Source organism: Hippopotamus amphibius, chromosome 3 (genome assembly GCF_030028045.1).
Source record: "Hippopotamus amphibius kiboko isolate mHipAmp2 chromosome 3, mHipAmp2.hap2, whole genome shotgun sequence".
NCBI classification, from domain to species: Eukaryota; Metazoa; Chordata; class Mammalia; order Artiodactyla; family Hippopotamidae; genus Hippopotamus; species Hippopotamus amphibius.
In genome coordinates this window covers 175,547,840-175,561,997 of record NC_080188.1, presented here as the reverse complement: position 1 = coordinate 175,561,997, position 14,158 = coordinate 175,547,840, and the positions used below count along the sequence as shown (strand labels likewise).

General features: G+C 37.5%; 1 protein-coding gene across 4 annotated transcripts in view; it reads left to right on the top strand.

Annotated features, from left to right (window-relative positions):
- RABGAP1L (RAB GTPase activating protein 1 like) overlaps positions 1 to 14,158 on the top strand; it is a 665,842-nt gene that overhangs the window by 124,993 nt on the left and 526,691 nt on the right. For all 4 annotated transcript variants that reach the window (XM_057728667.1, XM_057728668.1, XM_057728669.1 and 1 more), the window contains exon 11: positions 79 to 220. In XM_057728667.1, the coding sequence (XP_057584650.1) occupies positions 79 to 220 (142 nt within the window). The remainder of the gene's footprint in view (positions 1 to 78; positions 221 to 14,158) is intronic.

Below are 14,158 nucleotides of genomic sequence, written 5' to 3'. Positions count from 1 at the left end.
TAATGACCATTGAAATACACCGTCTTTCAGTGTTTCCTTCAGATTTCTAATGTTGAAACATGTTTATGTTTTTCTCAGTCTGAGGGAAAAGGCCATACCAATGCTGGGGATGCAATATATGAAGTGGTGAGTCTACAGCGAGAGTCTGAGAAGGAGGAACCAATCACTCCTCTTAGTGGAGGGGGCCCATTGTCACCCCAGGAGGATGAAGCAGAAGAGGGTAAGAAGTGAAACCTACTCAGTTCCCTCTCTTTACAGAGCTGCTTTACTTACAATCCTCCAAGGTGTGTGTGTGTGTCTGTGTGCCTGTGTGAGGGGTAGGGCGAGGCGTGGTGATTCTTTGTAGTCTCTGCTACTCCTAGATTAGATTCTACTAGATGCAGAAGAGAATTTGGTCCATTTGATTCCTTGGTGGCATGCTCCCCAGTGCCACTTATGCAACTATTTAAATTTGACAGCCTAACTTTGCTGTCTTTCTCCCTATTTTAAGTACTTTTGAAGTGTTTAATGAGAAGTTTCAAATTCTCTCAAGTGTTTTTAGAATTTCAGTGGTATGTCATGTCCTACTCCTCATTTGACATTATTCAGTTCTGACTTTTTTGTTGTTGCCTTATCACTGACTGTTCACTTTTTTGAAATACTAGCTGGTATCTGCTCTGTTTACTACATGAATGCTGCTGAGAGATGCTAACTGACCTCATGAGAGTCGCACTTCATTTGGCTCTGTGCTCAGTACTTTTTCTAGAAACTAGAGCTAAATGATGCATCTTTACTTTTAACCTTTATCTTATATGCTTATAGAGTAGGGTTTATTAAAAGAAAATTTCTTAATTTATATTATCTTTGAAAAAAGCATTTTAGAATTCTCAGTCTTTCTGTGAAACCATTTCTTTTATTGCTATAAAAATGTTATTTTTAGCTAATATTTCTTGAGTGCTTGTTATGCTAGACATTATTCTAAGTGTTTCATCTAAAGCATTTATGAAGGTATACTTTACATGCAACAGAATGTACATGTTTTAAGTATATGTTTCATTGGATTTTGACAAATGGATATACATCTGTATAACCACCACAAGAATCATGATATAAAATATTTCCGTTAACTCCCCCCCCACCCCGACCCTGCCCGGCCAGTTTCCCCTCATGTCCCTTTACAGTCCATCATTTCCTCTCACTTGTGGTCTCTGGCAGTCACTGATCTGTGTTACGTAACCATGTTTTGACTTTTCTACAATTTCATATAAAATGAATCATACAGTACAGACTTTAGTATATAGTGTCTTTCACATAGCATAATACTTTTGAGATTTATATGTGTTGTATCAATAGGTGGTTCCTTTCTATTGTGAGTAGTAATCTATTGTAAAGATATGCCACAATTTGTTTATCTATCTATTCATCAGTTAGTGGACCTTTTAGTTTTTTTTAGCTATGTGTGGACCTTTTAGTTGTTTTTAGCTATTAGGAATAGAGCTGCTATGAACATAGCTGCTATGAACATTTGAGTACGAGTCTTTGGTGAATATATGCCTTCATTTCTCTTGGGTAAATACCTACGAGTGGAATGGCTGTGACTTATAGTAAGTTTATGTTTATAACTTTATGGGAAACAACTAAGCTGTTTTTCAGAGTAGCTGTGGTGTTTTCCTTCCTGACGAGTCAGTTGCTTCGTATCCTTATCAACGTTTGGTATTGTCAGTTTTTAAAATTTCAGCCATTCTAGAGGGTGTATAATGGTGTCTTGTGATATTAATTTGAATTTCCCTAATGACTAATGCTGTTGTGCATCTTTTTTTTATGATATTTGCTATCTTTTTATCTTCTTGGTCAAGACTCTCTTCAAATCTGTTGCCCATTTTAAAATTGGGTTATTTGTCCTGTTGATTTTTAAGATTTCTATTGGTAAAGGTCCTTTATTGGATATGTTTTGCAAATATTTTCTCCCCTCTGTAGTTTGCCTTTTCATTTTCTAAACAATGTCTTTTGAGAAACAGAAGTTTAATTTTTGTGAAGTCTGATTTGTCAGGTTTTTTTTTGGCTGTGCCACGCAGCTTATGGGATCTTACTTCCCTGAGCAGGGGTTGGACTGCCAGGGAGTTCCCTGTCAGGTTTTTTTCCTTGATGATTTGTCTGTGATACATTTAAATTTTTACATGTGGCTGGAAGTAGAGGTCAGAGTTCTTTTTTTTTTTTTTTCCTTGACTTAAAAAACATTTATTATGTCATGGATGGTTTCTGTGGGTCAGAAATTAGGCTTGCCTAGTCAGTTCTGGCTAAGAGTTTCTTATGAAGAGTCAGATATTATCTGGGGAATGTAGTTATCTGAAGACTTCATTGAGTGGGGCTGAAAGCTTGGAGAAGCTTCCAAGGGGCTGACTCATATAGCTGCCAAAATGATGCTGGCGGTTGGCAAGAAACTTCTCTTCCTCTCTTCGTAAGCCTCCCCCTAGAACCAGTTGGGTGTCCTTATGGTGTAATGGTTAGCTTTCTCCAGATAGCAATCCAGGAAACCAAGGTGGAAGTTGCAATGCCGTTTATGTCCTGAGCTTGGAGTAACAGAACGTCACTTCCATAGTTTTCTAGTGATCACAGAGTTCAGCCCTTACTTCCCTTGTGTTACTCCACTGTATTTTATATAAGACTTCCGGGAACACTGTTGTGGTCATCTCTATCCCAACCAACAGGAAGAGGAAAAGACCGGAGGTCACATGCAGGAGAATTTGGGGCCAGACCTATGTGCACATTCTTTTCTGCTAAACAAGAACCACAGGGGTGGTTGGGGAATGTAATTGAGCTGTGTTCTCAGGAAGAAGAATAAACAGGTGTGACAAGCATCTACCAGAAAGTTACTTGAACACATTTTAGGAAATATCTTGCAAAAATGCCATTTCCTTTAGAAATGAAAAATATATAGAACTAGAATTGGGAGAGAAGAAAAACAATAGACTGACTAGACCTACTGCATAAAAATACATATACAATTGAGTATCACATAATTATGCCTTTACTCTAATTTTGTAAATAAAAATTCCTAACTTCTATCCACTAACTTAAAAGAAGGATATTAAAAAAAAAAAAGGATAACTTACTAACATGGATTAAACATCTGCTTTGAGGTCTATAATGTATTTCATATTTAATAGACCTAGTATCATATTTTCCTCACATTAGTCCTGAGAAATGACTCTTATCATCTTTATATTACATATGGGGAAATAGACTAAAAAAATTTAATTATTTGAGGTCATAGGAGTAAAAATGTATAATCTACAGAGTTCAAACCTATGGCAGTCTCACTCTAAAGCCCATGAATTATCATGACACACAAAATCAAGGTGCAGGCATACCTTGGAGGTATTGTGGGTTCTGTTCCAGACCACTACAATAAAGCAAATATCATGATAAAGTGAGTCACGTGAATTTTTTGGTTTCCCAGTGCATACAGAAGTTATGTTCACACTACACTGTAGTCTATTAAGCGTTTAGTAGCCTTATATATACAAACAATGTACATAACTTAATTAAAAAATACTTTTTTTGCTAAAAAATCCTAACCATCATCTGAGCCTTCAGCAAATTGTAATCTTTTTGCAATAGTAACATCAAAGGTCATTGATCACAGATCACCATAACAAATGAAATAATAATGAAAAAGTTTGAAATATTGTGAGAATTACCAAAATGTGACACAGAGACTTGAAGTGAGCAAATGCTATTGGAAAAATGGTGCTGATAGACTTACTTGACCCAGGATTGCCACTAACCTTCAACTTGTAAAGTACGCAATATTTGTCAAGTGCAGTAAAGCAAAAACCAGTAGAATGAGGTATGCCCATATTCTTCTTTAAACCACTGAATTGTAACTCTGCTCCTAATTGCTTAAAAGGTAGTATTTTTAGTATTCTCTTTACAGACAGAGTATTATAGAGCTCACGTTTTCTAGATCATATTCTAGATCCTTCTAAAATCATTATATCCTTTGGATAGAAGGATATAATGCAATATAATATGAAAATACGAGACCTGTTTTACAAAAAGCTTTGTTTTATGTGAAAGCATTTTAAAGAGTGATTTCAAGCATGCAGACAAACTGGTACATTAAAAAGAAAAAGAACTTTAGTTATAGAATATTTTAGATATGTCAGCTAGAAGCCACACATACTTCTTTAAATGACAGGTTGTGGAAACTCTATTGGAAGCCAAAATATTCTCTTGAAGTCTTTCAGACACACAAGCACACCTTTAGTTTATTTACCATGCATTTTGTCTTGCCATTCTAGTCTTGGAAAGGTATTTTTTGATCCATTGAAAATTACTTTAGGGTTGATGAGATTTGAAAGTTGTGTAGACACGCACTTTAAGGGAAGAACCATTTACTTATGGAAAGTAACATTGCTAGAAAACTGACACATTTAGAAGTAAATGGCAAACCAAATGATCCCAGTTTTGGTTTGTTATTAATCAGCAAAATTTAGAAACATTCACTGCCAGGATCTTAAAATCATGTAGGAAGTATTTGGATAGGCCATCATTTTCCAGTCTTGGCAGAGAGCTAAATTGGGCTCAAGCTTCATTTTTGACGTAGCCATTTTGACAAAGTTCTTTTGACACAGTTATGTCGAAATGACTACCTCAAAATGTAAGGAATGAGGGGCAGAAGAGATTCGAGAATATTCCTGAGGTAAAAGCAATGAGGCTTATAACTTAATTGGTTGTCATGGCAGCAGAAGAGAAAGGAGAGGGAAGAATCATAGATTAATTCTAGGTTTCTAGTTTAGGTGACCGGATGATGTTGATGCCAACAAATGAGATAGGTAACACCTGGGAAGAGTTGGTTTGGGGGTGGGGCTGAGATTCATTCAGTTTCAGACATCAATGAATATGACCTCACTGTGGAACATTAAAGTGGAACTGTTTTTCAGTTATTAGAAATAGTCTTAAGTTGTGAGAGAAGTTTTACAACTGGAGATAAAAGGCTGAGAGTCATCAGTATGAAGCAATGATAATGGCTGCAATTTCCTTGGGAGAAAACGTGGGAGGGTTGTGATAAAAGTGGAGTTTAAGGCACTTCCTAGGTGGCGCAGTGGTTAAGAATCTGCCTGCCAGTGCAGGGGGCATGGGTTCAATCCCTGCTCCAGGAAGATCCCACATGTCGCAGAGCAACTAAGCCCGTGCGCCACAACTGTTGAGCCCGTGTGCCTCAACTACTGAAGCCCACACGCCTAGGGCCCGTGCTCCACAAGAAGAGAAGCCACTGCAGTGAGGAGCCCATGCTCCACAATGAAGAGTAGCCCCCGCTTGGCACAACTAGAGAAAGCCCGTGGCCCGTGAGCAGCCACGAAGAACCCAGTGCAGCCAATAAATAAATAAGTTTATTTTTTTAAAAAGTAGAGTTTAAGAAATCCTTTTAGTCCAGCTAAAGGATCTGCAGAAAAGTGATCAGAACAAATACGAGGAGAGCTAAGACAATGCAGTAAGAGACTGAGGAGTGGAGATTCAAAAGGAGGAAGTGATGTGCAGTGTGGACGAATGGAACAAGGGTGTTCGGTATGATAAGGACCCAAAATCGTTGATTGGGTTTGGTAGATTTGAGAGGCTACCGGATCCCTCTGAGGGTACTTTTAGTAAAGTTGGGAAAGAAGCCTTCTTGTAGTGGATTGAGGATTAACTGGAGATGAGGAAGGGGAGAAGTTTGAATAGTGTTCAAACTGTTCTTTCAAGAACGTTGATGGAGAAGATGAGGAAGGGGATTGGACTCTAAGCATTGGACTGCATCTGACCAAAAAAAGGGCATTTTTAAGTTATAAGAGATTTGAGATCATTTGTAGTAGGAAAGGGAGCTAAAAACAGTTACCCAACCAACACTTAACCATGCAGTTCCCCGACATGCTTCTGTGTCTTTGCAAATGCTGTGTACTCAGCTTAGAGGCTTTTTCTACTTAAGGCCACCTGAGTAAGCTCTTCAACAAAGGCAGGTTAACAGCCAAAAGAAAAGAGTGATTTTAGCATACTGGCAGTTGCTGGACTTAGAAATGTTTAAAAATATTTTTCTCTGACATTTTCTAGTAGGTTGCTCAGGCACATTAAATTTAAAATGTATTCAATGCACAATGGCTTGAGTGCGGAGCTTGGCAAATCTACTTATCAAAAAGCAATGATAGGGACTCTCCTGGCTGTCCAGTGGTTAAGACTTCACCTTCCAATGCAGGGGGTGTGGGTCAGGGAGCTAAGATCCCACATGCCTTGGGGCCAAAAAACCAAAACGTAAAACAGAAGCAGTATTGTAACAAATCCAATAGGTGACTTTAAAAAAATATATATATTTTAAAAAGCAATGATGAACATCAATAAAATTGTCAAAAAACAGCCAGTTAAGGACGTGAGAAGGTACCCAAATTCTTATAAGAAATTGAGAAGCATTTATTCAGGAAAAACTACTGAACCTTGGGTGAGGACCGCCTCAACCCCCGAGGCTGCTGCCTTTCTGCTCCTTCCCGCCACCGGCTTATCGTCCTGGTAGTTTTGCCAAGGTCAGGCAAGCTGTGAAAACTAGCAGCTTTGCTTTCACCCCGAGAGGGGCTCACTTGATTTGGAGCACGGGTAGAAAAACTCCATATTTCTGGAAAGGTGTTGGGAACAATAATGATTTTTTTATGGCAAAAGAAAGGCCGATGCTTTAAGTAGTGTGAGGTTTTAAGTAGCATAAGTAACAGATTGCTCAGAATTTCAATAAGGAGATTTAAGGAATGAATGGGCTTCAGATTCCACATACCACTGGTGGTCTGGAGGCTGTGTACATGTGCAAGGCTGTGCACACACTCAGGAGAGACCACAGAGGGGTCCTGGCTAGTCACAGATCCATGCTGGTTGTGAGGCTTGCATGTGTGATGGTTTCGCTTCTCTCTTTTCTGTTCCACAGAGAGAATGTGTTCCAGGTGGAGTAAATGACTGAAGGCTGATTCTCTCACAACCAAGCCTTTAGTCTTCCCCTGTCAGCAAGTGGCAACTCCTAGGCTTCAAATCTCAGAATCCAGAATCTGACTTCTCTCTGGCCCTGTCATTTCTTGTACTGGATTATTGCAGTACCTCCTAACTGGTCTCCCGCCTTCCACCCTTGTCCACACCTGCTTAGTCTCTGTTCCACACCAGCCATGGTCATCCTTTTGAAATTTGTCAGATCACGTTTCTTCTCTTCTAAAAACCCTCCGTTGGCTTTTCATTTCACTCGCCAAAGTTCTTTACCATGGTTTACAAGGCCGTATGTGATTTTGCTATCTGATTTTAACCTCTCTGACCTCATACCCTGTCACACTGCCCCACAAATTCCATACCTGTCCTTTGCTCTTCTTCAGACACACCAGTGCAGTCAGCCTCTGGGCTGTTGCACTTGCTGTTCCCTGTGTCTGGAACTCCTTGTTTCTTAGATTGCCACATGGGTCTCTCCTTCCTCTCTTTCTAATTTTTCCTCAATGGCCACCTTCTTAGTGAGATTTTTGCCTGCTCAGTGAACAGTATGAATAGTAATAAATAAAGGAACAGATAATACATAAATGTAAATATATTTATTACAATAAAAATTATAGTAATAAATGAATACATATTTTTCCTTTTACATTGCTTCAAAATGATTTTGTACTGAGAAAGACTAGAAAAATAGAGATAACATTTCTAGAATTGTACTTGAAAATATGAAAAACAGTTAAAAATTTCAATTTCTCATTCTCATATTTGGTCTGAATAAGAAGTCATCAGATTTCTGTTTTTCGCTAAATTTTTTTCACTTCTGTTCTTAATTTTTCACTATTTGAGATGTCACCTTGTCTTTTGAAAATCCGTTAGCCATCACCTATATTAAAAAAGCTACAAAAATCACAGAGTAGGAAGTAATAGTTTCTTTTCTTTTATAGATCAGACATTTCATACATTTTCATACACTTTATTATTAGTTCTGTAATTGACATTAATGTCAACGCAGATATCAAAAGTTAGAGCTGGAGGTGGCATAGAAATGTTTTCCTGCTGGGGGGAATTGGAGTATTCTTTTATTTAATTATTTTCAGCAATTTGCCTGTCAAAGCAAAAGTGGAAGTTCAAGTCACTCTAAATTGTCTTACCTTAGCCTATAATTTAACTAAAAAGAGATGCAGGTTTAAAAGGACTAAAATTGCTCTTAATTTCCTGGGAAAGATCTAAGGTAAAATGAATTAAGCTATCTTTGCATATTTTTCAGATGCTGTTGAAAAAGTGAAGTGTGTTAAAGGGTGCTAATTTGAATGCTGAGGAATCTTAGCAGAAAGTTAAGTCCATCAATGCAACATTATAGGGGTTATTTTTAAACTACCTTGTCATGTTTACATACTGCCACATGTTCTGAATTGCTCTTGCTTCTGAAACTTGAGCTGCGCTTGGTATTGCTTCATTTGAATTTCAAAGTGGCTGTCTGTTTGTTGACCTCAGACTTGCATTTAGTTACTTGTATCATGGATGGTAAGTTTCAGGAAGGCAACAGAGGGCAAATACAGTGCGATTTCCATTAAGACACATGCCCAATTAAGTGTAAAAGACCAGATTCACATTACTATTAGGCAAGGTTCACATTGGTTGTACTCTTTATGTTTAGTGTAATCAGCATTTTTTGTTTTTGTACTTGGATTGATTAAATGCTATCTAGAAAAAGATTTCTCCTTGATCTGAGTGACTGTTAGCTGTCTACTACTACTTCTATCTCATTTTGAGTAGAGGGCAAAATAGTCTCAAACTCAACTAGGGTTGTATTTTCTTTTAATTTCTTAATTCATAGTCTGACTCATAATCACAAACAAGTTTTACTATAGAAATCAGTTTGCAAATATAATTTCTTTATATTCAAATGAAAAGAAGATAGAGACTATAGAAAAGAGTGAGTTTTTTTTTTTTAGAAATATAATGATCATATTGCACTTACATGAGTGATAAATGCTGATTTAAGAAGTGTTTCTCAAACTTTAAATGTGCACGTGTATTACTTGGAGATCTTATTAAAAAGAATTCTTATTAAAAAAAAATCTACAAGATGCTACTGCGCTTGGTCACATCACACTTTGAGTAGCAAGGATTTAAATTGCGTACTGATATTAATTTATTTAATCCTCTTATCAACCCTATAAGGTCGCTATTATTATTATATCATTTTACAGATGAGGAAATATGTTCCAATAAAATAATATTGCCATGCTAGATACTACTTCTTTTCCAATCAGATACTTTCTATATTTATAAAATTGGTGTGTGTGTGCATGCATGCATGTATGAGAGAAAGAGAGAATGTGAGTGAGAGAGAAGAAAGGACTTTATAATGTTTCATTCTAGCATTTTTACATTATCTGTTTCAACAAATTAAAATAATTAAAAATACATTTGATAAGGGAAAGTGAGAGAAAGTAGAGGGAGAGTGTGTTAGTTTCATATTGCTCTATAACAAGTTACAAAAAAATTTAGCATTTTAAAGTAATACACATTTATTATCTCACAGTTTCCATGGATCAAGAGTGTGGGCCTGGCTTAGCTGGATCCTCTGTTCATGGTCTCATGAAGCTGCAATCAAAGTTTCAGTTGTGGCTTCAATCTCGTCTGAGACTTGGGGTCTCTTCAGAGCTCACAGAATTCATTTCCTTGCAGTTGTAGCACTCATGCGGGCTTGCTTCAAGGCCAGCAGGAGACTCTCTCTAAGGGAAGGCCCAAGCCCTCTTTGAAGAGTTTACCTGATTGGGTCAGGCCCATCTGGGATAGCCTCCCTTTGATTAAATTAAGGCCAAACTGGTTAGGGACTTTATATCTGCAGAATCCCTTCACCTTTGCCATGCAACACAATGTGGTCACAGCCGTGACATCCATCATATTCATGTGTCCCACTCACACTCAGGGTAGGGATTATATAGGACGTTGGTACCAGGAGGCAGGAATCTTAGGGCTCTATTTATTTATTTATTTATTGTTTGGCTGCTTTGGATCTTCTTTGCTGCACACGGGCTCTGTGGCGAGTGGGGGCTACTCTTTGTTGTGGTGCTCGGGCTTCTCATTGTGGTGGTTTCTCTTGTTGCGGAGCATGGGCTCTTGGCGCGTGGGCTTCAGTAGTTGTGGCACATGGGCTCAATAGTTGTGGCTCGAGGGCTCTAGAGCACAGGCTCAGTAGTTGTGGCGCATGGGCTTACTTGCTCCGTGGCATGTGGGATCTTCCCGGCCCAGGGATCGAACTTGTGTGCCTTGCATTGGCAGGCGGATTCTCAACTGCTGCACCACCAGGGAAGCCCCAGGGGTCATTTTAGAACTGCCTATAACAAAGAGTTATGTACCAGAAATGAAGGAAACTATCCTTTTTCAAGCATTTGTTATGTAATAGCCACTTCTGCATACATGCTACCTCACTTGTTACCATAACCTGCAAGATAATTACTGTTACTCCCCTTATTTTACAAGTTTATATCTCATTTCTACTATTAGATTAGGCCCTGTCGAGGGTATAAATATGTGCAGTATTAGCTAGACAAAAAATGATCTAGACACTTTCAAAATAGCGCGTGATGAATTTCCAAGTGAATTATAAGAGCATTGATTGCTGTAGGTTTCTAGTATCTTTTACTGAGCTATTTCCATTACTTGTGAAGTCCTTCCCATCTCTGCGTTTTGAAGCCAAGGTTCAACTATCAGTTTAAATGATGTTTTTTTTTCTCATGATGCCTCTACTTATCCCCAGTCAGAAGTGATCTCTTGTTCCCTGACTACAGAATTCCACTATAATTTTACTTTCACATCTTTAGTGTCATTTATGTTTTCCATATTAAATTATAGTTACATGTGTCTTCTCTCTCCTAGTGGCTGCTCTGAGAAGCTCAGATTCTTATTCATCTCTGTGGGTTTGTCAAAGGGTTCCACACCCTGGGTCTCCAGTAAATGCTAGTCTTAATTAACTTTCAAATGACCAAGTCTGGGAAAGTTTGAAAGAGTTAGTGAGATTTGGGAGAGTGGAAAGTAAGAATCATAGCATTCTGACGTATGTGAAAGCAGGAAGTACAGGCGTGAGCAGAATCTCCAGTATGCCTAGGAGACAGTGAGCCTGAGGTTGGAGAGGCAGGTCGAGAGCAGGCCTTGGAGAAACTCAGGGGAAACTTTGAACGGTGTAGAGTTTGTATAAAGTAGTGGAGAATCTTAGAGGGATTTTGAGCTCGGGCATGACATGAGCAAAGGTTTGAGTTAGGAAGATTCAGCTGGCAGTATATTATGTAAAATGCAGTTAAGAAGTGAAGAATCTGTGATATACACGTCTAATTTGAGAAGATAAAGCCTGAACTAGGGTGTTGGTCCTGGAAATAGAAAATGACCGATTTTAGAGAAATAATTGACGGGAAAAAGGTGACTGAATCATACCTGTCTTTAATTGCCGTATTCAAAGGCTCAGTGCTATGTTGGTTCGCCCTGGAAGAAAACATATTTGTATATTAATTAATTTCATTCATTTAAGAAATATTTGCGTACCTACATATTTTAGCACTATGCTTGGTTCTGAGAGTGACCAAAATTCCTTTAAGTTTACTTATGTTTTAGGTGGGAACATTAAATCATTGCAGGAATAAAGTAATACTGTGACACAGCACAGTGTGTTTTGCATTTGACCTAAATATAATCAAGTGCCAAATGTGTGGCTTAGATCCTAAGTGCTGTGAGATTAGGAGTATTGTTTGGGCTTTTGACCTTTTCCCCTACAAATAACTGGTGGTGTTTCAGAAAACACTGAGATCTAACCATTGGATGATTGAGTATGATTGGATCCCATATCAGCTGAACTCAAGCATTTAATTTCCCCCCCTGTGATTCATATTTCATTTAGAAATCTAAAATACAAAATTGCAGTGTTTAATTCATTGATACAGTCTGTTAAGGTCTAATCTTATTCCACCTCAATCATACAGTAATCTTATATTTTAAAATACAGTACCTCCATAGAATGAAAATCTGTAGCATTCAGGGGAAAGTAAATTGCATTCTCATGTTTCTAGGTTGCATGTCTTTTACCCCTCCACCAAGAAAAACAAAAGAAAAAGAAAAAGGAAAAAGTTCTTATGCAGGTTTTTAAAAAAAATATTTATTTTATTTATTTATTTTTTATCCTTGGCTGCATGGGATGTTCGTTGCAGCTCTCGGGATCTTCGTTGCAGCTCTCGGGATCTTCGTTGCGGCTTGCAGGCTTCTCTCTAATTGTGGCGTGCGGATTTTCTCCTTCCACTTGTGGTGCGCGGGCTCCAGAGCATATGGGCTCTATAGTTTGCAGCACTCAGGCTCTCTACTTGATGTTACTTTTTGTTAGGTACGTTTTATTACATAATAAATGCCCTTTTTATTAGTGTTCCAAAATAAACTGTTCTTATAAAACTTTTACTATGTATAGTGTATTAAAGTTTTAGTGTATTTCTAGTGGAAAGTATCTAAAAAATAATAATTTTTTTTTTTTGCATTTTGAAATGACCTTAAGTAGACAACTCAGATTTTGTGAATTGATTTTGTTCTTATTTATTTATTTATTTGCTGTATTGGGTCTTCTTTGCTGTGTGTGGGCTTTCTCTAGTTGCGGAGAGCGGGGGCAACTCTTCGTTGTGGTATGTGGGCTTCTCATTGTGGTGTCTTCTCTTGTTGCAGAGCACGGGCTCTAGGTGTGCAGACTTCAATAGCTGTGGCACCTGGGCTCAGTAGTTGCAGCTTGTGGGCTGTGGAGTGCAGGCTCAATAGTTGTGGTGCGTGGGCTTAGTTGCTCCGAGGCCTGTGGGATCTTACTGGACCGGGGCTCAAACCCGTGCCCCCTGCAATGGCAGGCGGATTCTTAATGACTGCGCCACCACGGAAGTCCCTGATTTTGTTCTTAATAGAAAATATATTTGAAAGGAAATATGAGAAGTAGCAGAAGAAAAAGAAAAGCATGCTAGAATTAGTGTTTTATCATATAGGTGTGATGGCAAGCACCCGTCTTCTCATTTAGTTACTTAAGTGTGCCTAAACAGTTTGTTAATATTCAAGATATGACTGTACTATTGGTTGTTTTGGCAAATCTGAAATGTGTATTTAATTCAGACTGTCATAAATGGATAATCTAATAGAAAAAGTACATCTTAAGATTATAAAAATATTTTTTCATATTGATCCAGGGAGGGTTGCTCTTCAAGGTTAATACAGTGCAGAATCTTTGGTAAGAAAATCAGACTTAAAGACATTTTACCCCAAAGATTTTTAAATATAAATATATTGCAAGAAACTTAAATTGTAACTTTATATTAAGTATAAGATTGTGAATATAGTAAATATGAGTTATGGGTTTTTATATTGTATGTTTTAGTTTATTGATTTTTCTTTTTGTATGATATGCTTTTAGAAAAGAGTTAAACAAATGTTTATTTTAAAATGCTTCTATTTGGTTATTAAACTTTCATAGGTTTGGTTTTTCTTGGTGGTCTTTTTTTTTTTCTTTTGGTGTTTTTGTTTTCTTGCTGGTATCAAATTTGGTTCATTTAGTACTTTGTAGGTACACTATTTACATTATCTGGAACATTATTAGTGTGAAGATATGCTATCAAGCATTAAGTGAGCATGTTCACTTTTCTTTATTTCTTTCTAATTTATTTAAAATATGTTTTTCACAAGTTAGAAAATTAGTTTTGAATTAACCAGTACTCCCATAAAAACTTGTCCCTAGTTCTTTCTGATTAGTGCCATTTTCATGTCATTCCAGTATGCATGCAGCTATCCTTCATCATTTTTCTGACTCAGTGTGATGAATTCTTCACATTTCCCAACCCCTCAAATTCTCCTGAATGCCAACCAATGTGATACTTCATTGCCTCCTTTCATGTCTCTAACTTCTTGACAGATGGAGGTTAAAGTTAATTTATAATTTACTTAAGAGACATTGTCAAAAAAAAAAAAGAGACATTGTCACAATGCTGCCTTTGTAATTTCCCTATCAACACTTTCTATAAATATTATAGAATAGGATGAGATTGGAGAGGAAAGAATATTAGAAGATAAGAAGGAGGTTGAATCTGTAAAATTTGGTCAGGCAAATTGTTGGATGTATCACCAGGGCTAGTGCTATATTGAGTTTGGATGAAAACTCGAGCACTTACTCATGTTT